Source organism: Chenopodium quinoa, unplaced genomic scaffold (genome assembly GCF_001683475.1).
Source record: "Chenopodium quinoa cultivar QQ74 unplaced genomic scaffold, ASM168347v1, whole genome shotgun sequence".
NCBI classification, from domain to species: Eukaryota; Viridiplantae; Streptophyta; class Magnoliopsida; order Caryophyllales; family Amaranthaceae; genus Chenopodium; species Chenopodium quinoa.
In genome coordinates this window covers 3,112,661-3,139,203 of record NW_018743697.1, presented here as the reverse complement: position 1 = coordinate 3,139,203, position 26,543 = coordinate 3,112,661, and the positions used below count along the sequence as shown (strand labels likewise).

Sequence of the window (26,543 nt, the reverse complement as noted above, 5' to 3'; positions counted from 1 at the left end):
AATAATGATCCTATATGGTTCCAAACGGCATTATATGACCCCGAGTTGTATCCCCTAGAATTTCAAGACTTTTCGACACTGGGTCTCGAAACCTACAAATTTTCTCAAAAAGCGTGGATATTAGTCTTCAATTTTGGAATTTTTTTACTTTCTTTCGCCCGGAAATAAAAATTGCCAAAATGTTTACCATGGCCCCTAATATCCTCTGAGAGTCTAATTGGATGGGAATAACCATCCAATTTGCCTTTAAACAACCAATTTACCGGTTTACAAGTTGCACCGATTTCATTTATTCAAGCCTACCACGAACATTTATGACAACAAATAATGATCATATATAGTTCCAAACGGCATTATATGTATCCCATAGAATTTCAAGACTTTTCGACACCAGGCTCTTAAACCTTCAAAATTTCTCAAAAAGTGTGGATATTAGCCTTCAATTTTGGAATTTTTTTACTTATTTTCGCCCGGAAATAAAAATTGCCGAATGTTTACTATGGTCCCTATTCCCTTCCGGGAATCCAATTGGATATGTGGAACCATCCAATTTGTTTTTAAATGGCCAATTTACCGGTTTACAACAACCAATTTAATTAACTTGCACTGAACCCGACTTGAACCGAAACTGACCCAAATCCGTTTTAACCTGTCAAAACCCGAATTTAAACCGACTTGTTACCAACCTGACCTGAATTCAACTCAACCCGTTCCTAACTCGACCCGAATTTAACCCAACCTGTCACAAACCCGACCCGAAATTAACCTGACTTGTTATTGACCTGACCCAAATTCAATCTGACTTGTTATTGGCCCGACCCGAATTATACAAGACCTTTTACTTACCCGACCCAAAAATTTAACCCAATTTATTACTAACCCGACTTGAAATTATTACGACTTGTTATTGACCCGACCTAAATTCAACCCAAATTGTTCCTGTTACGATTTCAAATTACCTATTGTTGATCAAAGCATTTTATCTAAGAAGACCAAGTCGGTCCAGGCCAACAAAAGAAAGGAGGATCATCCAAAAATTTAAGAGTTAAATATAGTATATATTTGTTGTATGGTCAAAGGAGTTAATTATAGACTATAGTTACCTAGTATATTGTCATATATATTATAGTCAAATGAAGTAATTAGCTAGATAAAAATGATAATTATCTATTTATAGTTAGTTGAACCCGAATATGACCTGACTTGGAAATGACTCGACCTGATTGTAACCTGCAAATTATTCACTTGAACATAACCCGACTTGAATCCGAGAATGACACGATTTGGAAATGATCTATCCTGATTATAGCCCGCAAATTATTAACTTGAACCGAATCCGACTTGAACCCGAGAATGACCCGACTTGAAAATGACCCGATCTGATTATAATCCGTAAAAATTATTGACTTGAACTGAAGCCCTACTTAAACCCGAGAATGACCCGTCCTGATTCTAACCCGCAAATTATTGACTTGAACCGAACCCGACTCGAACCCGAGAATTACCCTAACCGGTTTTAATCCATGAAAACCCGAATTAAACTCAACCTATTGTTCACCTGACCCGAATGTAACCCGACCTGTTATTAACCTGACCTAAACTCGACCCAAACCCGATAAGAAGTATGACCCGACATGACCCGACTCAAGCATGACCCAACCCAAACCCGACCCACATAGGTTATGGAATAAATCTGAATTGACCCGACCCGAATTAACCCAACCCACTCTTACCCGACCCGTTTACCTGAATTAACAGCTCTACTTTGACAGTCTTTGTAACATACATATTACATACACAGTGGAAAATGCTGCAAGATAATGTTGCACAAGCCAACAAGTGTATGAAAGATGGTAAGATAATGGCTAGTAAAAATTCAAAACAACAATTTATAGCTGAACAATATTCCAGCTTCAGATGGTAAGATAATATATTTACGCAGCTATTATCTAGATTCTAAAAAAGCCTAAAAAGTGCAGGGACAATTGCCCATGTAAGGTAATCAACCTCGGCACCAACATTACACATAGTATAGACTGCTAGCAATCATTCAATTCCATCTCTATATACAACTTTTGAGGCCAAGTCCCCTGCTTCCCTGCTAATATAACATGCCCAGAGACATTCTTATATGAGTTATATCCAAATGTGTATAATCCTCGAAATTACATACCTCTTGAAGACCAAAACTACTGTGATTAAATCATGCCAAGAGTTGTACCTTTGGCAGGCAGAGCTACTACTACCTTCTCTGCCCTGGGCACGTCTGCATTCACTGGTTCCACAGAAGACGTTAACTGGTTTACCTGATCCTTCACCATCACTAAATTGACACCATCCTTTCCTGGGATTAAGGTCAGATCTTCTGCTTCTGTATTCTGATTTGTTTGATCTGTTGGATCAGTGGAGTGATCCATTTGGTGATCTCTAGTGGACGGTGTAATGTCCACTTGTTCTGGTTTTCGAGGGACCAAGTCTATTATTTGGTTTAATACAGGTGGATCAGCTTGTTGTATATCATTTAATGACGGAATCACATCTGCCCGGGCAGTAGCCTGGGTGGCTGTCATTGGAAAATTAGAGTTGTTTTGTTCCTTGTGCGTTTCAGCACTTCCATATTCAGAAAGAAGATCCATGAATTCATTTAGAAGCCTCTGTACTTTCCTATTTGATGCCAGAGCTGGAAGGATGTCTTCTCTCAAGAGTTTGTGTTTCTTCAATCCCTGCAAGCAACCAGCCCATCAATGCACATAGAGTAAAGTACCACCTATAGAGTATAAAGTAGATATCCCCTCCATTTTGCAAATAAATATCACTTTTACCCAGGTTACTTGTACTGGACACGGATAGGTGTCCGATATACAGTGTTTTTCAAGTGTCTAAACCATGTCAGACTCGACACATAGAACCCAAGTTAGGAGTAACAGAATTTACAATGTTTTGTTTAACCCTTTTTGGTGGTAAGATCTAGAGAAAATTTTAATACAAAATACACCTGACATTAAAATTATGTAGGCAATTAAAAAGTGAAAGCCTTACAAGAACACTAGGATCCCACGCGATGTTAGGGTCTGCTATTGCAGCACCACCCATCCCAGTAGGAGGTCCAAGGAAACTCTCACATACTTCTCGTAGTCGAGACTCGTCAGCTTCTCTGTAAACCCACAAAAAAATGTCAATTGTGAATGATAGCAACAGCGCCAGGCAGTAACTAAAATGAAGTAGATACATTTACAACAGAAAACAGATGTGTGTAAAGACTAAATTTGCAACGGCCACTTCACCGTTAAAAATCATAATAAAAAGGTAAAATAAAAGTCAGCAAAGAGCCCAGTGGACAATTTACATTAAACAAGTCATCTCCCTAAAATAAATACAGCATAACCATTTTTTTTTATAAGCTGATAAAAGAATGTCAACGTAAGAAAATCATGGAACTGTACAAAAATTGATATCCACTATTACCTTTACTTAGCCGGCCAACCATTTTTTTTTTTTTAATAAGCTGATAAAAGAATGTCAATGTAAGAAAATCATGGAACTGTAAACAAATTGATATCCACTTTTACCTTTACTTAGCCGGCCGGACTGGGAACGGTCCCTTCCCGGGCGTCGAACAGTCAACTCAGAATTGGTACGGACAAGGGGAATCCGACAGTTTAATTAAAACAAAGCATTGCAATCCTTGCGGATGTTAACGCAATGTGATTTCTGCCAGAAATTCAACCAAGCACAGGTTAACAACGGGAGTCACTATGTGCCTCGTCATCTAATTAGCGACGTGCATGAATGGATTAACGAGATTCCCACTGTCTTGTCTATTATCCAGCGAAACCACAACCAAGGGAAAGAACTTGGCAGAATAGAAGACCCTGTTGAGCTTAACTCTACTCCGACTTTGTGAAATGACTTGAGAGGTGTAGGATAAGTGGGAGCTTCGACACAAGTGAAATACCACCACTTTTAACGTTATTTTACTTACTCCATGAGTCGAAACCGGGGCAATGCCCCTCCTTTTAGACCTAAGGTCCGCTTTGCGGGCCGATCTTGGCGGAAGACATTGTCGGGGGAGTTTGGCTGGGGCGGCACATCTGTAAAATGATAACGCAAGTGTCTTAAGATGAGCTCAACGAGAATGGAAATCTCGTATGGAACAGAAGAGTAAAAGCTCGTTTGATTTTGATTTTCAGTACGAATACGAACCGTAAAAGCATGGCCTAACGATCCTTTAGTTCTTTTGAATTTAAAGCTAGAGCTTGTGGCAGCCAAGCGTTCATAGCGACGTTGCTTTTTGATCTTTCGATGTCGGCTCTTCATATCATTGTGAAGCAGAATTCAGCAAGTGTTGGATTGTTCACCAACCAATAGGGAACGTGAGCAAGGTTTAGACCGTCGTGAGACAGGTTAGTTTTACCCTATTGATGACAGTGTCGCAATGGTAATTCAACCTAGTCGGAACCGTTCATTCACACAATTAGTCATCGCGCTTGGTTGAAAATCCAGTGGCGCGAAGCTACCGTTTGCTGGATTATTACTGAACACCTCTAAGTCAAAATCCGGGCCAGAAGCGACGCATGCGCACGCCGCTCGATAGTCGTCCTAAAGCAGGGGCTTCGGCCCCAAGGGCACGTGTCATTGGCTAAGCTCGTGCGGTGGATGTGCTGTGAGAGTCACCTTGAAGTACAATTCCTACCGAGCGGCGGGTTGAATCCTCTGCATACGACTTAAATACGCGACGGGGTATTGTAAGTGGCAGAGTGGCCTTGTGTCACAATCAAATTCAGCCTTATGTCGCTTCGATTCGTCCCTCCCCCACCCTATTCCCTAAAAACACCTACATTTTGGAAAATGAGGTTAGAGTTGCTTCTTATATGCTAAAAAATGCTAAGTAGTGGATTCAGACAAGTGACAAAGCCAAAGTGATGGGGTTTGGGATGGTGCAAGGGGGCATGTGGCACGTGCACAAGACATGTGCACCCAAGGACAAGGCATACAAACAACTAGTTTTGTCGTTTGAGGGTATGCCATCGTTGCCTTAAGACATGGTGATTAAGAATGAATGAGATGGTTTTGGGCATCAACCATGACTCCCAAAGCCCTTTGGGAACCCATGGAAGTATTGGGATGCATAATCTTGTCAGGTGAAAAAAATGATGTATGGAAGCCAAATTTGAAGGCTATAATACACGAAATCGGAGCAATTTAGTAGGTGTCCGGACCCGGTGTCAGAAATTCACGGAATATTACGGGATGCATCCTGAGGTCATATGATGTTGTGTGGACCTATATACAACTATAAGTCAGCTACATAAAGCCCATTGAAAGCTTGTAGCCAATACAAGTGGCGTGTACGAAAACTGGTAAATTGGATGCTTAAAGGCAAATTGGATGGTTTCACCCACCCAATTGGACTCCCGGAGGGTATTAGGGTCTATAGGTAGCTTCTCGACAATTTATGTTTCCGGTTCAAAAACGGTCAAAATTGGCAAAATTGATGGCTATATAATACACGCTTTTTGGCCAATTTCAAAGGTTTCGGAACCCGATGTTGAAAAGTCTCAAGATACCAAGGAATACTCCCCAGGGTCATATAATGTCATTTGGAACCATATTTGATCATTACATGTTGCCATAAATGTCCGTGGTAGCCTCGAGTTTTTGAAATCGGTGCAAATTGTAAACGGGTAAATTGACAGTTTGAAGGTATATTGGATGGTTTTACCCACCCAAATGGACTCCTGGGGTGTATTAGGGTCCATGGGAAGCATCTTGGCAAATTTTATTTTCGGGTCTAAAAAAGTGAATATGGGAAGCATATCCAAAATTGAAGGCTATAATACACAATTTTAGGTCATTTTTTTGACATTTTTCGAAAACAAAACTGGATATGTGGGGTGATTCCCGGAGTCATATAAGGTGGTTTGAAACTATAACACACCTATAAAGATGTCTATAAAGTATTAGGAATGAGTTATGTTTCTATTTTGAAAAATAATGATGTCACAACAGTATATTGTAGTGATATTACTTGACAATAATGATGTCATATGAATATAAAAAAGTCATAAAAGTATATTGAAGTGACGTGACTTGACAATAATGATGTCATATAATAATAATGACTACTTGACAATAATGATGTTATATGAATATAATGATATCATAAAAGTATATTGAAGTGATGTGACTTGACAATAATGATGTCATATAAGTATAATGATGTCATATTATGTAATTATATTTATAATGATGTGATGTCATACTATATGATGGGACTTGACAATAGTGATGTGACTTCACACTGTGATTTGGAATTGGAAAAGAACGCATGTTATATATGATGTAACTAAGGATAATCATACTACTTTTTTATTGATGTGTCGATTGATAGACTATGGATAGTAATAATATTTTTATGGAATCATCATACTAGTACTATTCATGTTTGTAATCCAAGTATCAAATCTCATCTCATATTCCATCATCAATTACACAAACTGTCCCTCAATCACCATGTCCCAAGGTCAATTGGCACATTCCCGGTATAAAACAACCTCGAAAAACGAGCAGTAAAGGTAATGTGGGATGTACCAAAGTGTCAAAATTACATCCCCTGCCATTCTAAACCTTTTTCCCATGTTATGGGGCTGTTTCAGCAACTTTTCCGGTTTTTCCAATTACCGCCTTTTTTCCCGTATACCACAAAAAATATTTATTGGAAAAAAAATGTGTCCATTCTTTGGATTTCATCAAAAAAAAAAAAAAAAAAAAAAAAAAAAAAAGGGTGTTATTATCACATTTTCTCAAGAGATGAGAGAACATATTGTGGATACGTTAGAAAATCATGCAACTATAAAAAAAAATTGATATCCACTTTTACCTTTACTTAGCTCCACTTATGGGGTGAAGAAAGAGCATAGCAATTAAAAATTAAAAAAAATAATAAAAAAAGAGAGAGAAATAATGTAAGAAACTTAAAACATTTACCTAGAACAAAATAATTTTTTTGTTTTAAAAAAAACAAGGCTACTAACCTGGCAAGGTATCGAACATATGACATAAGACATTGGCGATATTCGTTTGGAGATTTCAATGCCAAAGCTGATGCTAATTGAGCCTCCAAGTGCGAACGGGTTTGCATACCATCATCAGCCACCCTATAAAGGCAGAAAATATACATATTTTTACTCTTGAGGGAAATATGAGAAATATGAATCAAATTACTTAAAGAAGCAATTTTAATTACAACTCCAAATTTGATCACACCCCTATAATTTCAACATCAATACATACATCCATCGCAGGATGCTAATGCATGCATTGATATGTTAACCAACAAAAATTCTAGGTTTCCAAATCACAAAGAAAATCTACATAATAAGTTTAAGTGAAAAATCATACAATTGAAACAGAAAAGCATCTGCCAATGCACAAACTGTAAGACAGCCCAATGAGAATTTAAAGACCATGTTAATATGTTATGTAATATGGTTACTCATGCTGTACCAAGAATAACCTCGCTTCCATGTAATAGGTATTGTGTTACGTTATGGCAATTGGCCAATATACAGTTAAACAGGATTATGATATTTCATGTAATACAGTTATACAGAAAAGCGTATGCCAATGCAACAAATTTTAAGACACCCCAATGAGATTTTAGGGACCATGTTATGTCACATGGTTACTCATGCAGTACCGAGAATAACCTCTCTTCCATGTAATAGCTATTGTGTTGCGTTATGGCCTATATACAGTTAAACAGGATATGATATTTCACGTGATAAAAAGCCTGAATTTTTTTAATGAAAAGAGAACTTTTAAAATTAAATTTAATCAATGACTTACCGACTCCAACCTGGCTTTCTTGCCAAGAATTTTCTCACGTCCACCTGTAATGTCGCAAGCTCGCCACTCTGAGAGGAGCCCAAATTCCAGGAACTTGCAAAGTTTGATGCAGGGAAGCAATCATCAGCTACTCGAAGCCAGCACTTCAGACTCATATCGAAGAGAAAAGCATGACGAGTGGCTAATACAACAAGAGGTGAACCAGACTTTGACAGCTTTGCGGAAATTATTTTTATAGCAGCTGAAAAGATCAAGCAAAAGGTCAGAATCTGCCATGCTATCTGCCAAGGTTAATTCAACCAAACTCAAAAAAACAAAAGGTTGTCACATAAATTTTCAAGGATAGAACAAAATACTACGGAGTATACTTCATAACTTCATTCATTTTCCCTTCATTATAGAAAACAATTGTGCAAACAATTTTGTACTTGCCTGCATCTTTAGAAGAAGCATTTGGATCAGCAGTAATCAAAGATGCCAATGAGTCTTGAAGAAGACAACTTCGGTTAAATAAGTCCCACAAATACAAAGACCCCTTCTTTGTGACAAGCAACAATTTCCAACATTCATCGCAATCAACAAACACTGCAGCAGAACCCATCATCATGGTTGGCATGGCACGCCTTCCACATTTTGTGTACACCTTTTGCAGCAAGAAAAGCAGAAAACCCCACAACCAAAGATTTCATTAGAATGTTGCTTTAACTTCAAAGAAAACATTTAGCAAATATTCAGTTAGGATAAATGACAAAAGTTAGATATAGAGCCCATCAATGTGAACAGATCTCATTAGGAGAAACAGGCCAAAAGCAAAGACAAGAAAGTTCAGGGAAGGAACCAATGACAGCAAGGCCAACAACACCAATTAAGGATCAGATATTACAAAAACATCGATTTCCAGTTTACAATCAACCATGCTAAGGTGGATATCTAGAGTTTGCAGCAGCAGAAAGAAAGATGGATAAAACTTGCAGCAAGAAATGGTTAATTTTGAAGTTCGAAGCAGAAGAAGGTGGATATTTGGAAGCAAGTAAACTTTTGCAATTTAAATCAACATAGTTGACAACATAGTACATATTCATCAGAAGATAGGCAGAATAGACTGTATATCTTGAAAGGGTTGATTACCTGTAGACAACCGTCTTCGAACCCAACAGCCCAGAAGTTAGCATTTCCAGCCAAAACTGAGACCTTCCCTGTAATACGGTCAGACCACAAAGTTTGGGATCCTCTACTACAGACAATTTCTGTTTCCTTCACCAATGACATGTTACTCAAGCCAACGATGTCACTAACTGCATGCTCTCTAGGGCGAGCTTCCAATGTAAGTGGCATTGCATCAGTACCCTCCTTCTTATCTACAACCTTTATTGCAAAATTAGCATTACAAGCGGCTAAAGAACTTGAGGCCTTTGCAATGCTTGAAGATTCAACAAGAATACCATCATCTCTACTTGAAGCAACTGGAACTCTTTCAATGACCAAACTATCACTAAAGCAAGCCTTGGCCGTGACCCCACTACGTTCCTTAACATCAGAACCTGCTCCAAGGGTTCTCCTAACTTTAGCAACACTTGAGTCTATTCTTCCATCAGAAGAGGCTAGAGATAGATCAAGTGCTTGAGACTGGGGCGCAGCAGTTATGTTTTCTTGCTGCGGAGGCATACCCACAGGTTCAGGTATAATCCTTTTTCTACCATCAGGCCGCCTATATTCTTTCTGCTTCACAGGACTAGAAACACGAGCAGAAGAAGCCACTTTATTTAAACCCTCAGAGTTTATTCCTCCATTTTTCTTTCCATTGTCAAGATGTGATTCAGAGACCTTTGTCACAATCCCCAAATCAGACGAAGGCTTTGAAGCTACCTGCTCCTGCTGCACATCCATGGTAACTTTCTTACTTGGGGTTTGCTTCGCTGCAGCTGCTTCAAGTAACAGTTGTGCAGGGCTTTCAGCTAAGTTAGCTTGCCGGCCCCTAACATCGCCGTAGCGGCTTTTCTTTAATTCATCTAATTCCTCGTCTGTTAGCCTCTGACCAATTTCTTTAACTTCAAAATGAAATGTTGCTACCGAGCCATCTAAGGAACAGGCAAAAAGTGAGTATCCGTCAGGGCTCCTGTTTCCAAAAGAAAATTGTATGTGAGATAGAGATGGGGTAATGACAATTAAACTAACAAAAGAAGATAGCAATAGACAATACTTGTCCAATGATTAAATTTGGGAGAGCTACAATAGACGCAAGATATTACCAAGATAAATCAACAACACTTTGAGTGAAAAAATGCTTTGCCACAAAGAGAGGACGTGGACTTGCAGTAGTCCAGACAGTTATAGTACGATCCTGACTACCAATGGCAATAACATTATATGGCTGTAAGTCTTTTCCTCCAGTTTTTGAAGTCCCATTAGCCCATCCAGCAGATGAAGATTTAACATCCTGAGGATTGGAGAAATTTCTTTTGAACATTGAATGATTGAATTTCACAACTATAATTGGGGCATTATGTCCCAAGAAGTCAAAAGTAGCAGCCCATTCGCCTCTTTCTAACACAGGTGCTGAATGTCTGGGCTTTTGGAAACCATGAGTTGTTGTTATGAAATGGCCACAAGGAGACCACCCAAGCCGCCTAAAAAATGTTGACCCAAGCTGTAAAAAGATATGATTCCTTATAAATTACCGCACAAAGGAACTGCAAATTTATTTTGGACAATCAATGAAAACAGTTCTAGAAAAGACTTGAAAGAGAACTTCAAGAATGGTCAGATATCATACGGATTTGGCCCAATGGCCTTCGGTCTTGTGGGCAAGACTCCAATCGGTCGTTCTCCATACAATAACAGTCTTGTCGTCAGATTGGCTAGCTATAAAGGAGCCAATGGGATCCCAAGTGACACCTTTAACCAAACTAGCATGACCTCGGAGAACTGCCGTGCAAATTCCACTGCTCATATTCCAGATGTGGATTGTGTTATCGAGACTTCCACTAGCCAACATTGAGTCATCTGGAGACCAATTAAGATCCACCTACTTCATGCATGAAAAGATACTCAGGTCAAACAGTCTCATGTTAAAGCCAATTATGCTTCAGAAAACAAACATAGAACTATACCATTGGCAGTTCAGTAAGCTGAAATAGCATTTGTTAATATCAAGCATTATTTTAGTGTAGCAGAAAAGCACATGTCAGCCATGTGATTGATGTTTACTGATTTCACACCATATATGAAGTTTTGAAGGATATAGCTGTGCAAACGATAAGAACATAATTATGTGCCATGCAAACAAATCAAGGAGAAATCAAGAGTGAAAATAAAATCCAACTCAAACAAAAGTATACAATCTTGAACTGACTCTAAAGATGGGAATGTGAGTATGATTGAATTAGGTTCATGTCATGCACAAGTAGTTACAATAAAAACCATGTTCTGGAGAGAGTATATATAATTACCACATCTGCAGTGTGTCCCCTTAGAGTCATGACAACTTTCCAATTTTCGATGTCCGGAGGCTCACCACTACCAAATTCAGTGGTTCCTGAACCAGGTCTCCTTTCATGAATCAAAATCACTTGATCATCAGACCCTGATGCAATGTGCCGACCATGTTTGGCCCATCTGACACAGTTAACTGAACCAAAGTGATCACGAAGAGTTGCAAGATTTCGGTGTGTCTGATCGTCCTTGTCAGAATCTCTAGCAACAGATTTCATGTTCCATATTCTCACCTGGAAACAAATTTCAACATCGACTAAGATTATCCATCATATAATTCATATCAAACAACTCGACAATAACATCAAACATCAATTGCCAAATAATCTTTTTGAGACACTAAGACAAAGCCAGAAAGCCAAAGGAAAGAGCTGCTCCATATTACCACAACTGACTTCTTAAACAATACTCGGCAATAAGCTCCAAAATATTTAAATTGAAACGTTTAATGCAGTTCAAAGAAGCAATTATTCACATATCACAAAAAGACCGTAGTGTGGCACAGTTAAACAAAATCTCGAAAGCAAACTATCCAACATTAAATCAAAACAGTAAGCCTAAAAGTTAAGATCATTGAATTACAGGATAGAATTCAACAAGACAATAAAATAATTCACAAGTTTCCAAATTCTCAGTAGGCAACCTAGCAAAAGCCAGTAAATTTACTAAGTTTTTACATTTTTCCAGCTCAATAATACAGCATTTCAACCAATTTCTGACAACATTACTATACATTACCAAAAAGTAACAATGAGCATTAAGAAACCCTAAATTAATTAAAATTGTATAATTTAGGAAATTAGAGGACAAAAATAGAGCTCTAACCTTGTGATCTCCACCACCAGTAGCAAACCTAAGACCACCAGGTTGAATATCAATGGAGAAAATCTGCATACCCTCATGCCTAATCCAACTGGGTTTTTCGGCAATCATCTTATTTTTCAAATAACTACTTGATTAATACCCAAAATCTACCAAATTTGCTACAAACCTCAAAAACCCATTAACTGGGTTTTAATGAAATGGGATATTACAAACTAAATTGACCCAAAAAAAACCCTAGACCTAGGAATGCAAAACCCTAGGTGGGTATGATAAAGGAAGAAGCTTGAGGCTGAAGTGTTCTTCCCCTTTCTTTCTCTTTTTTTGGATTTTTTTTTTTTTTTTTTTTTGTAACGGTCGAAGGTTGAGTTGATGTTTTTTTTAGGGGGTGAAAAAGAAAGAAAGAAAAGAGTGACCTAAAAAACCTGAAATAGTGAATCTGGGTTGATTGATTTGTAATTGCCAAAATTTGACAATGAAGAGAAAGATCGAAGGATGATGAAAGACAGGAGAAGAGTAAAAAGATCGAAAGAAGCAAACAAGGGTTACCAAAGAGTACAAACTTTTGCCGTCACAACTCACAATTCACAATGGCACATTAGTAAAATATGATTTGATGTTAGTTGAGGGTTTGTCTAATTGTCTTTTGCCTTTAATTATTAATGCAAAAAGACCTATGTGGAGTGATTTTTATGTGTTTTTGTAGAGATGCATTAGTATGATATTGGTATATTATTATTAGCATTAGGAGCACGGAATCCTAAATTTAATTTGGGCCTAAATTCGGATTTAAATTGAGCCAAAATAGATAAGATTGAGATATTCCAATCGATCTCCCGTCTTTGGATATATTTTACTGTATTTTGATACAAACGCGTTGATAGATAATAGGTACTCGAATACATATGTCGTAAGCTCAAAATTGGAATACATAGTATTTTACGGAGTACTGTATAGTATTGAGATGTTATTTGATTAACTTGCAAATTGAATTCCTTAAAAATTTCTTAAAAAATATTGGCATGTTATAGGAATTTATTTCACTAATAAAATTCTTAAGAAGAAATTTAATTTGTTTGAATAGTAATATGATAATTAGGGGTGCTTATGATGCGAGTCGAGTTCGAGTTTGGAGTATCTTGACTCGACTCGACTCGACTCTGTAACATATCAAGTTGAGTTTTGACTGAGTTTTGACCGAGTCGATCTTGAGTAGCTTGTTAATTGATTTGGTCTTGGTAGAACCCCATATAGTGTAATGTTTGTTCCTTCTCTTTAGTTTTGTATTATAAGAAACATACATGGAATGATATGAGTATGTAAATGCTATATATTTATTTATTATTGCAAAATAAAGTTTATGAATCAAAAATCTTTATTTTTATTAAATATAATAATGTATAAAGGAATTCGAGTTTCTCACGAGTTTTCAAGTCGAGTATTGACTCGATTCACTAACAATTTTGAGTCAATCTCGAGCTTGAGTCGAGAATTGTCTCGTCTCATAATGACCCTAATGAGAATTTCCTTCAATTCTCACTCCATCATTTTGTTTGTCAAACTGTCAATCAACCCATCTAACTTTTCAATTCCCAACGAAAATCTACTTCCCACATTTTATGTTGTCAACCAATGCCCGAAAGTATGCTTCAATGAGCTCATTGGAGCTTGCTGCTTCTTGCTTGTTAGGTGTGTATTCTTTCTCCCTTTCGAATTCCAACTTTCCAAAGACCATATTATTTCATGTAGCAGAAAAATTCTATCAAACAAAGTGCTAATCTGCTATAGAATTTGACATTATAACTGTAATCACCCATGATTCTCTTTAGACCTCATTACAACAGACTTGCAGAAGTCAAATTTAGGCAAGCTTCAATTTTTTTGAGACACCCACAAATTCTGTTTGAAACCCAGAATTTATATCACTTCCATGGACTTGCTTATGATCCCCAAATTCCATCTAGTGATGCGAAATCTAAAGTGGGATACAATGCACACCAACTGTTCGATGAAAGGCCTGAGCGAAATGTTGATATCTACCATCAATTGCTCTTTGAATATTCTCGTAGTAACAAGAACGCGGAAGCTTTGAATTTATTCTTGGACATGCATAGGTTAGGTTTGGTCGACAACGGATCGAGCCTCTCTTGTGCACTGAAGGTATCCGGTGTTTCGAACAATAAAACTGTTGGAAAACAATTGCATTGCCATTGTATTAAATCAGGCTTTGCAGTGGATGTTAGTGTGGGTACTTCTCTTGTTGATATGAATATGAAATGTGATAATGTGAAGGATGCAAAGCGCGCTTTTGATGAAATGGAGGTAAAGAATGTGGTTACATGGACTTCGTTGCTGTCCGGATATGTGCAACAGGGATTAGTAGAAGAAGCATTACAGGTATTCACACGTATGGGAACGGAAGGGATTAAGCCTAATCCTTTTACTTATGCAGCTGTATTCGGGGCGTTGTCAGATTACGACATGATTGCCAAAGGAAGCCAAGTTCATGCAGAAGTAATAAAAAATGGTTCTAAATTTTATAATCCAGTGTCCAATTCCTTAATTAACATGTATGCGAAGTCTGGAATGGTACAAGAAGCTAGAGATATTTTTTCTGGCATGGAAAGCAAGGATGTTGTTTCTTGGAATGGTATGATTGCAGGTCTTGTGGCAAATGGGCTTGATAGGGAAGCTCTTGAACTGTTCCAGAATATGAGATTTGAAGGCATACTGCTTACACGGCTTATCTATGCTACCATCATTAAAGCGTGTGCTAGCATAAAGGAATTCTCTCTTGTGAGACAGCTCCAGTGTCAAGTATTAAAGAGTGGATTTGACTTTGATCTAACTATAAGGACTTCTCTTATGGTAGCTTACAGTAAGTGTGGTGACATGGATGGTTCTTTCAAGATGTTTGAGACAATGCGAAAAAGTCAAAATGTGATCTCCTGGACAGCCATGATTAGTGGGTACTCGCAGAATGGTGGAAAGGAAAAGGCAGCTTATATCTTTCTAGATATGAACAGGATGGGAATAAGACTAAATGATTTCACTTATTCTGCTATCCTTACGGCTCATCCTTGTGTATCTCCCTATCAGTTACATACGCATATAGTCAAAACAAATTATTTGGGCTCTCCAAATGTTGGGACTGCTCTCCTGGATGCTTATATCAAGGCTGGAAATGTAATTGAAGGCGCCAAGGTGTTTGAAAACATTAGTCAGAAGGATATTGTGGCATGGTCTGTGATGTTAGCTGGGTATGCTCAAGAAGGGAACGCAGAGGGGGCTATTAATGTCTACCGCCAGTTATCAAAAGAAGGGATTTGTCCAAATGAGTACACTTTTAGTAGTGTCATCAATTCATGTGCAGCCCCTGAAGCAGCAGTAGAACAGGGCAAACAGGTTCATGCTTCCTCTATTAAATTTGCATACAACAACTTTTTGTGTGTTAATAGTGCTCTTGTTACAATGTACTCAAAGAAGGGTAACATTGATAGTGCAAATAAGTTATTTAAAAGGCAAGAAGAAAGAGACTTAGTTTCATGGAACTCTATGATTTCTGGATATGCACAACATGGTTATGCACACAAAGCCCTTGAGGTATTTGAGGAAATGCGAAGAAAAAATGTAGAAATGGATGGGATTACATTTGTTGGTGTGATTTCTGCCTGTACTCATGCTGGACTATTGGAAGAAGGTCAAAAGTACTTTGACCAAATGGTCAATGAGCATCATGTTTATCCAACCATGGAACACTATGCCTGTATGGTGGATCTTTATAGTCGAGCTGGGATGCTTGAAAAAGCCATGCACTTCATAGATAAGATGCCATTTCCGGCTGGGGCAACAGTGTGGCGAAGTCTTTTGGGTGCTTGCCATGTTCGGAGAAATGCAGACGTGGGAAAGGTTGCTGCAGAAAACCTCATATCAATTGAACCAAAAGATTCTTCTGCCTATGTTCTATTGTCAAACATATATGCAGCTACTGGAAACTGGAAAGAGAGAGCTGAAGTCAGGAAATTAATGGATCTCAGAAAAGTGAAAAAGGAAGCAGGTTACAGCTGGATTGAAGTCAAGAACAAGACTTACTCTTTCTTAGCTGGTGATCGTTCTCATCCATTGTCAGACCATATATACGCAAAGCTTGAAGAGTTGTCTACTAGATTGAAGGATGCAGGATATAGTCCAGATACAACATATGTGCTTCATGATGTGGAAGATGAGCACAAGGAAACTATCTTGTCTAAACACAGTGAAAGACTGGCCATAGCTTTTGGACTTCTTGCAACTCCACCTGGCACTCCTATCCAAATTGTGAAGAATCTGCGAGTCTGTGGGGATTGCCATGCTGTTATTAAATTAATATCCAAAATTGAGGGACGGGAAATAACTGTTCGGGATTCAAATCGTTTTCATCACTTCAAAGGAGGATTGTGTTCATGTGGTGACTTTTGGTGACTTTCAAGTTAGGCCAAAGCATGTAGGATGGAGGCTTTGTGCGTTTTCCAGTTGAAGAACGAACTTCCAACAACTCAAGACTTGACTTGTATGAACTTTCATATCCATTACCTTCTCTTACAAATGTGAACTTTTTGCAGAATACTCATTTATTTGAGGGTAATTATGGCTACCACTAGACCTCCCTGAACATATTTATCAAATGTCATATTTTCTGGAAGGTGATAGTTGTTTCGTGTTGTTGGGGCTAAACCTTCAGCCTATGCAAAAACAACTCAATCTGTATGATGTCTTCTAAATAGATGTTCGCAAAAATGCTTTGGCTGGCTTGTTATGCTTCTCTATTTTCATGCTGGAAGGCAGTCAGATTTTACTTTGCCTTGTAATCCTGGATGATTGAGGTACTTGCAGGCTGCAGCTCAACCTATCAATCAAGGTTTGTCATATGTTTCTTCTGAATAAACCCTCTATTCCATAAACCCTCAGATATATTTTTATTGATTATTGTCTATCCATAGGTGGAGCAAGGAGAACTTTACATCAGAGTGTATAAGAGTTTCTCTAGAAGTTCCAGCAAGGCAATTACTTGCAGAATGCCTGCTAAACTGTAAAAATCAATGTTTTGACTAATTGGGAATTCTATTACTCACCGATTCCTGAAACAGAAAGTTTCCATGCAAGAATGACCTAGAGATGGTTAAATGCCGCTTTCAGAGCATGACAGCATAGCTAGCAAACCTGTTTCAGAGTGCGTATGGGATTAGGAGAGTTTTTAGCATCCTCAGGAGCTTGTCCAACAAAGGGCACTCATAGATATGGATAGGAGCAACTGAACATCAAAGCTCTATATCATCCCATGGAGGTATGAGAGTTCAATATTTGCGTACATTACATTTTTACAAGTGATAAAACAATGAACTCTCTTTCAAGTAAGGCCCCGTTTGGTTTAATGTAAAACATTTTCAATGGAAAATTAGTTTTCATGGAAAACATATTTTCAAGGAAAAACACAATTGCAAATTAGTTTTCCTTTATTTGGTTGCATATAAGAAAAGTCCAAGAAAAATAAAAAATAAGAGTCGAAATGTAAGGATGAATGAGAGGGAAGTAAAAAAAGGAGGTAAGGAAGAGAAAGGAAAATGTGGCTTTCCTTGTTTTGGGAATGAAAATGTTTTCCATCATTAAGGATAGAATTTTCCACCCTTGGAAAAATTGTTTTCCACCCCTTAACAAACCAAACAAAGGAAAATGGGAAAAAAATGAAAAATTCATTTGAATTCATTTTCCATGAAAACCTTTTACATCAAACCAAACAGGGCCTAAATGGCTGATACTTCATGTCTTATCTAGTACTCCCTCTGTCCAAATCAGAAGTCAGAATTATATCTCCTACCATGCCGCTACATAAAATTTAATACGGGTATTATATTTAGCTATGTATAGCATATCGTGCCATATGGATCATGGGATGTATTCCAGGGGTGTAATTTATTCATAGCAACAGCTCAATGGAGGATTCAAGAATTGTATTAGAGACCAGAAATAACTTTAAGTCATATGTGCCATTGATTGAATGATTGGCCCGGTTGTCGCTCAAGTAATTGTAAGCAATTTGAATTTGTTGTATTTTTTAACTGCACACAAGTATCTACTCTGTAATGTTTAAGAATAACATACGTCAAATAATTACTTGTGGAATTAATGCTTCAATTGATTGATTACATATGTTTTCTTGAAATTTTTTGACTGATGATGTGCTAAACTTTCTTTAGAACAAATTCATTTGTAGTTTTTTTAGCTTTTACCTTTAGCTATTATTAAATAGGGATGTGATCAATTATTTACCAAAATGGTATATATCTATTGGCAAGTCATTCGCATAACGCATGAGAGGTCGGGGTGACAGAATTGTATCATGTAAGTCGATGACAGTGAGATCTCTCGACCCTTTTCTATGAAAGTGTGTCTTTCTCGAGACTGTTGGGAGGCATGCAAGGGTCACAAAGATGATCAGGCATACATATGTCCACCGAATGCGCTACTGATTGGACTCTTGAGTCCACTACAATGGTGATTGTAAGCAATAGATGCAAACAGGTTTAACCAAGTTCAATGAAACTACTCAACTATTGTATTCCTTCCGTCTCAAAATTTATGGACCTAGTTAAACTAGGCAGGCTGCTTTTGATTGTTTTAACAAGGAAACATGTAAGTATGCTATAAAAAGTTTAAATTATAAACATATATTTAATACGGAGTACTAATTTAGCAACCATTAATATGAAAAAACAAAAAATGTGATTTGACAATACGGTTTAAGTTACTATACGAACAGTGCAAAGTCATGCAGAAGCAAAGAAACTACGAGGTATATTGATGAATAACAGACGCAGACTGATGCACTGTTTTGCAAATATGTATAAATGAAAGTGGAAAAAGGATCAAAACTTACAAAGTCTGTAATTAAAGATTGGATGTATCATGCACTGTATTACTTACAAAAGATTGTCAAACATCGAGTGCCAAGCAGGCTACTTCTTTTGATACACAAATTAATGAGCAACAACTTAATGCACAATTATAGGGCCTTGTTTCAACCACAGACAAAACAATTTCTTCAGATATCAAATATCAGAGTAATCGAAATACAAGAGGAGAGTGAATTACACCATTGCTCTTTTACAAGGGGCAGGGAGAGTAATTCCTTTGAAAATAATACCAAGAATTAAATTACGAAGTTATGCAACCTCCTCGTGGTGACATGGCAACCTTCCTTCAGAAAAACTAACCTTCCTCTCCAAACTCTTTTGTAAATCTCTCATGAACCTCAAGGTCTGATTTGCTCACAGTTGGCCTCTGCCGGGCGAGAACTTTTTCAAAATCTGTTCTTGTAATCGGGGGCGGAACAATCTGTAACGAGGAATAAAATGCATTAAAATTCACACCATATATCAATAGACCGTTGTCTTGTGATTAGCAAAAGCAACCATAACAGCATAAAACCATGTCATGACTAGCAAATTGAGTGAAGATATCTTTTAAGTGCAGAAAAAGGAGGGAAAAAAACAGAAGAATATCCACAGAACTACAGCCTACAATTCAAAACTTTGAATAAAGTTCAAATCAGCTTGAGAAACTGTTTTTTTTATAAGCAATTGCACTCAAATTTGTTATTTCATGCTCTAGAGCATCACATGCTTTCCTTAAACTTTCAGTACCCAATAGATTTGAGGAGGGACTAACTATCTGCTTAATCATTCAGTCGGAAAACCTTTACCAATAGCAAAATTGATACTGTTAAATGCTACCTCCGTTTCTTTTTAGTTGACGCGTATTCCTTTTTAGGAAGTTTTTTTTAGTTGACACGTTTCCTTTTGGGATAAATTTTTTACCTTGCATTTACAAGCTACCTTGCTTGCTTTTTCATTCTCTCTCACTCTCTCTCCTCTCCTTAATATATGTGCCTAAATCAAACATGTCAACTAAATAGAAACGGAGGAAGTATACAGGATTGAACACCAATTTGGAAGTCTAATTGCTTGAGTATATTTATAGCCAATATAGAGTAAGCCTCAATAATCAGCTTGTCCTACAGAGTATAAGCAATAAATGATGATAGCTTTCTCGATGTTTGAATTCAGCGCATACCTTAGCAGCAAGTCCTTCTGCTGCAAGATCCTGCATGGTAGTTTGGACAGCACCTGGCTGCCTAGGTCCACAGGGAACCCACACATCATCTTTTGTCTTAAAGAAGAACATTGCATCTTGGGTTTTACGAACAGGTTCAAAAAGTACATCCTTGACCTGTGAACAGGCATAAATATAATGGACAATAAGACAATCTTTTAAGAAAATAGGAAAGAATATGATACAAACAAATATAAATTAATAAATACATATAAATTTAACAAGAGACACTAATTTTAGTATTTCCAGTCTTTGTAGCACTTACACAAACAGCTATATCTGAACCAGAGAAGCCCTCTGTTTTACGAGCTAAGAATTCAAAATCACTCTCATTCAGGTTGTGAGGGGTATCCCCAAGATGAACCTGAGTTCACAAAAGAAACAAAATACATTTAATGAGCAGAATTTTATTTTAGCATGTAAAACAGAGCATGTCTCCAAATATAGAAATGGCTAAGAAACTACAAGGCAGCTAGAAGAATTAAAAACATTTAAGAACCTTAAACATATGCTGCCGAGCCTTTTGATCTGGTAGGGGGATATAAATACGCTTGTCAAAACGTCGCCTAATAGCCTGCAGATATAATCCATTTAGATATATAGGTACAGAAATCCCTCAGTGGAAAGTAGAAAGGGATGTGGATGTAGAGGTACCTGATCTAAAGCATACGGTGTGTTTGTTGCAGCAAGAACAAGAACTTTTTCATCGTTGTGTCCAACACCCTAAGTAATATTGCATCAGAAACTTTAGGTTTAACATCTCAAAGTTAAAGAGCAGAAATCAACAAGCAAAAACAATCAATGGTGTGCTACAAATTAACAGTACAAGTCAAAGCCAATACATTCAGCTCATCCAAATTTAAAGGCAGGGGAGGGTGAGAATCAAAAGAACTGAAGGATGATAGAAGGATTAATTATCAGATAGTTTTTCATCACAGTAATTTCACTACACCCTACCAAGTGAAAGCCTAAATGCTTGTTTAATTAACAGCAAAATTATCTTTGATTATCCTATCTTCAACAAACAGAACTATATTTTCGAACTCAATGCTAGTAGAAATTGTAAAAATATGGAAGAAACACCTTCCTAATGCCTAGACATATTACTTCCCATGTTAAACCAAACAAGCACTCAACATAATTTTCTAGTAAGGTTTCCCCTTATTCAATGATCTCTTATAATTCTCTCTCTATTCTTGATTAAGATCACGTTTGCAAAGCTTAATTCAATCAAAAATATCTTTAATTATACTTTTTGTGAAAAAAAAATACTAAAAATTGAATTCTAATTAAGAACACACTGAAACAAATCTAACAAGAACCTACACCAATGTGTTTTTTCATATCTACAAATCACAAATGGATGTCAAAGCAAAGTTTATGAATAGTGTCATAAGTAAAACGTGTCAATTAATTGGAAAGGAGGAAGTATGTCAGAAATCGACAGGCCGCAAGTTGGTACAGATAATCTAAAAAAATTATATGTCCTCCGTTTTTTTTAGTTGCATCACTTTCCTAAAAAGGGGTTTTAAATTAGTTGCATCTCTTTCAATTTTAACTAATAAATTCTCTCTATCTCTCTCCTACCACATGGGGCCCCAATTATATTTTCTCTACCTCTCTCTACTCCAAAAATTGCAAAGGAGTCTGTGAAAATAAAAGTGATGCAACTAAAAAAAGGAGGAAGTAATAAAAGTATAAAAATTTGATAAATATGGCTCAGATCAAAATACATCATTTGCAAATTAATTTCTCATCACAAGAATTTTTCTAAGCACAAAATGACATTGCCCAGAATGACAAGTTAGCAGATGAAAATTAACCAACACAAAGACAAGTGAGTCATTTAATCTCAAAAGAGTCAGAACAGGATATTTTGATTAGCTACTTCTCATGTCACGAGAGGAAAATGGTTGGGGAATGGGAGAAGGAGACCATGCTAGCGTAGCAAAACAGAGTTATCACGAATATAGCAAATCAGCACAGCTTAAAACATGAAAGAACTATCTAAATGTCAAACCAAGTGATCGTAAAGCAAAATAACCTGCATTTGCACAAGGAGTTCTGTCTTGATACGTCTGGAAGCTTCGCTTTCATTTCCTTCTCCTCGTTGACCACATAATGAGTCTATTTCATCAACAAAGATAATCGAAGGAGAACTCTCACGGGCCATTTGGAAAAGATTGGAAACTAATTTTTTCACTTTCACCCATCCATTTGGATACAAGATCTGAAGATGATACACTATACAAAAGAAAAAGGAAAAAAAAGGGAGTTGAAACTTAATTCAAAATTTTCATTTGAGTAGAACCAATGTGTCACTAGATTCTAGTTGATACCGCATAACAAAATACAGATTGGGTGATGCAGCTGTAGCCAAAAAGCTAACAGACAACAATTAAAATAAAATAGTGGCACAAAGAGACAAGCATTAAGCCAGAGGGAAACATTAACGATGAGAACAAGAAGATAGAAAATAGATCATATGCAATAAATGATCAGATAAAACTGAGATCCTCCCCATCTTTTACTTTGTTATCTAGTGAAACAAAGCTACAAGATGGAAGGTACTGCATCAGCTCTTAAATTGCACCTGGAGAGGCTATATACATGCCATTTTAATTATAGAGGGAGAACCATTACTTGTTGAAAAAACTATACTTGTTTTCAATAGGAGGAACTAGATCTTGAGAAGAAGTACAATGAACAACGATGATAAAAAGCACCCAGTATCAATCCCAAATAGCAAGGTTGAGGAAACAACTTATTCTAGTAGTTAAAGACTACTTAAGAGGGTTATTTCTTACGTGCCTATTTACCATAGAGGAGCTAGTACAGTAATCAAGTCAACGCTTTACAAACTATAACTAAATTCAGTATAACCTCTTCAGTTTGGCCACATTAACAACACAACCCCCATTGGCCGTCGTTTGTGATTTGAACATAAGGAAAATATCAACTTATTATAATTTTTACTTATTGATACAAAGATATTAATGGTCTAAAGTTGCACATTGACAAATGTGAAAGTCATACTAAGTAAACAAAAAGCTAAACATGCCTGACTCCACCAAAAAGTAGTCAAGTTCTCCAAAGGACATAAAACAACTTAAAAATACATCATAATGAGATAAAATCAGAGCACACTGTATACCTATAAAATGTTGAGTCAGCTTCAGTTGCAACAGCCTTGGCCAAGTATGATTTTCCTGTTCCAGGTGGTCCATATAGAAGAAAAGCTCTCCATGGCCGTCTTTTACCTAAAAAGGTTAATACCATGAGCTATCAAAAATTGATTTGTGAATAGTTTATGCCAACATGCCACACAGCGTGAATGATAATCTCATAACATCAGCTGGGAAACACCAAAAATTAACATAAAAAGTACACCTCGGCACTCTTTATGAGGAGCACCAGCTAAAAAGGCAAGCACTCTTTAAGTTATGGTCTCATATTCTAAAAAGAGCAAGCACCCTATATAAATGCTGATAAGACGAATATTCACACATAATAGTTAATTTAGCAAGTAAAAATCAATCAACAACCATTGACAAGGCATAAGCTAACACCGGAGAACCAACGCAAACTTATTGCACACATGGCACTTCTAACGGGCTTCCGATCTCCATGTAGAGGTATAAAACTTTGAATTTGTATAAACTGAAGAATCAAGTATAACTAAAGGGCTATTTGGCAAAAGTAATCCTTATTAGTTAAATTAAACAATGAGTGTTCAATGAATTAGCTGTTGGGTAAGTAAAAAAAATTCCATATATTACCAACTATAGCTACTTCTACCTCCAAATCTGCATGTTTCAGCAGCTCCAAAAAAAACCTCAACAACTAACAGCTAACTTAAGACGCTACTTCGATAAACACAAATTTTCACCTTAAGTAGGGACAAAAGACACAAAACTAAAGAAGCTAGTTAAAAAGCTGTTCAACATGGCCAAAATCCCTAAACTTGAAAGGATGAAAATCTGTGTCCAGTGAACAGCCACCTCAAATGAAAAAAAAGTTTTCTTTGACCAATAAACTACATCTTGTTAACAAATTCCTTGTCTCATTCTTCTCTAACGATGATATAATAAACCATACCCATCAAATAGTCAAACACAAGAAGTGAGCCTCATATAAGGGTTTCCAAGTTTGACTCAAAATTAAAATAAGTTCAATTAAAGCCTAAAAGTTTAGTATGATTTATATAAGGTCTAATGAGTTCGAATGAGGAGTTTTAATGTAAAATAGGACAAAGACCTTATAATACCCAAACCAAAACAACAAAAGGAACTACCAATAGCCAAATATACACCATAATTTGAATTTATTCTCAAGCAACTATCAATAGTTACAATTAAAATCAATCTTGCATTCCCCAAATCAAGGAGCAAAATGCCCCACAATGTGACCAGTGATCATTAGTAAAACCAATTAACACAAATACTACTAAAGTATAAAAAGATCAAACTCTCATTCATACCACTTAAAACTTCAAATCATACCCAAAACCAGCATATCTAAACTACCCAAACAACAAAATTACACAATAGCCTCAAATCTTATACAAAACTTACAAGACAAGAAAACCCCAGCCATCAAATTCTAACTTGTACAGTATCATACTTTGTCGAAATTCATCAATCATTAAAATAATAGAGAATCAACCCCAAATTATCATACTTTCCGAATCATCAAACACCAAAAATTCAATACCAAAACCAACAATTCTCAAACAAATTGCAAAATCAAATTATGAAGATAAAATAAAAAGTGCCAAACTAACCGGTGAAAAACTGAGGGAATTTAACAGGCAATATCACAGCCTCTTGCAAAGCTTGCTTAGCACTCTCCAATCCAGCAACATCACTCCACTTTACATTAGGCTTTTCTCTGATGATCGCCGAATTAAGCCCGGAGCGCAGCTTAGCCTGCTCAGCATCCTCCCCATCCTTATTCTCCCCGTCCTTGGATTTCGCCTTCGGCCGGGCCGCAACAGCCGCATCGACGCCATTAGAAGCAGGTCCAGCACCTCCTCCTTCGTCGAGAACCGTCCGAATCTCCTCAGCTCGACGGAGATACTCAGTGAATTTTTGAGTAATTGCTTCACGAATTTTAGGGTTTTTCTCGTACTTCAAGTGAGTCTTAAAATACTCCAATGCATTCATGTAAAGAGGGAAAGCTTTGGCGTAATTTCCAGCATTGTCTTCTTGTACTGCTTGTTTAACGTACTCGATCGCTTGTTCTTTGAAATTGCTGTACATAATTGACGAATTTGATTAAATTGGATTGGGTAAATTAGGGTTAGGGATGCATAAAGGCGATGGTCCGATTCGATTGAATTTGATTTGTGATTGATCGAATTGTGCAAAAGAAAACCTAGGAGAGAGAAATCGGAGGTTGATGATGAAGAAGAAGATTCAAAAGAAGGTGACGCGTGAGAAAGACGAGGAATTTGGAAATTGATGGAAGGAAAAGGGTGCAATGCGCACCCTTGTGGTGGTGGATTAGATAGCCTATGAGTTGAATGACAGATTTAGGAAGGTTCTTTCCTTTGATGCTTTCATTGGGTTTTTATTTTATTTTTGGATTTTTGTACACCTTGGAAAAAATATAGAAAAGTATCATGATTGGGAGCCTATTCCGATTTATTGAACTGAACTAATTGGAGATGAATTGAAACAAATAGAGCTAATTGTTTATGAGAGAGGGAAATTGAAAACTGAACTGAATTGAACTAAACTGAAATTAAGCTGAACATAACAAGCCCTAGCTTAAGTATCTCAATCATAATTGACATTGAGCTAATTTTTTTTTGTAATACCTACAATGATATTTCATTCGAGTTCAATTTAAGTTATAATAAGTCTTAGGTCATACTGAGTCAATCTTGCCACCCAAGTTGGGTTTGGTTTGAATCAAGTTAAGTTTCTATGTTATGTGGGGTGATTATTTTCTCAATTATGTCAAGTTTGTTCACGATATATTCAAATTTGGTTTTATTTTGGGTTGGGGTTGTGTCATTTCGGGTTTATAGTAAGTTTAAAATGGATTATTCAAGTTTGAGGCATATTGGGTCGAATAATTATAAGGTTAGATCATATTCAAGTCGAGTCGCTTTTTGGATCAATTAAGTTTAGGCTTGATTAACATGTATATATTGAGAGTATGTTCACATTTACTTAATTTCAATTCAGTTCAGTTTAGCTAAACTCCAATTAGTTCAGTTCAGTTCA

General features: G+C 36.9%; 2 protein-coding genes and 1 pseudogene across 3 annotated transcripts; 1 reads left to right on the top strand and 2 right to left on the bottom strand.

The window, feature by feature from the left end:
* Positions 1–1,840: 1,840 nt before the first annotated feature.
* Positions 1,841–12,830, bottom strand: LOC110684266 (protein HIRA-like). Of its 2 annotated transcripts, XM_021860702.1 has the most exons (10): positions 12,166–12,830; positions 11,298–11,573; positions 10,622–10,873; positions 10,098–10,495; positions 8,977–9,964; positions 8,281–8,491; positions 7,849–8,089; positions 7,035–7,157; positions 3,040–3,154; positions 1,841–2,723 (listed from the first exon to the last, which is right to left on the bottom strand). In XM_021860702.1, the coding sequence occupies exons 1-10, from the start codon at positions 12,271–12,273 to the stop codon at positions 2,199–2,201; spliced, it is 3,237 nt and encodes a 1,078-aa protein (XP_021716394.1). In that variant the 5' UTR covers positions 12,274–12,830; the 3' UTR covers positions 1,841–2,198. The 2 variants fall into 2 exon arrangements, with proteins under 2 accessions (XP_021716394.1, XP_021716395.1); XM_021860703.1 differs by lacking the exon at positions 12,166–12,830 and having other exon boundaries at positions 10,622–10,876; positions 11,298–11,385.
* An 805-nt stretch (positions 12,831–13,635) lies between these two features.
* Positions 13,636–18,308, top strand: LOC110684265 (pentatricopeptide repeat-containing protein At2g27610-like). The gene is made up of 2 exons (XM_021860701.1): positions 13,636–17,059; positions 17,142–18,308. The coding sequence occupies exon 1, from the start codon at positions 13,978–13,980 to the stop codon at positions 16,621–16,623; it is 2,646 nt and encodes an 881-aa protein (XP_021716393.1). The 5' UTR covers positions 13,636–13,977; the 3' UTR covers positions 16,624–17,059; positions 17,142–18,308.
* Positions 18,309–19,061: 753 nt separating this feature from the next.
* On the bottom strand, positions 19,062–25,887 carry LOC110684264 (annotated as a pseudogene).
* Between the last annotated feature and the right edge of the window lie 656 nt (positions 25,888–26,543).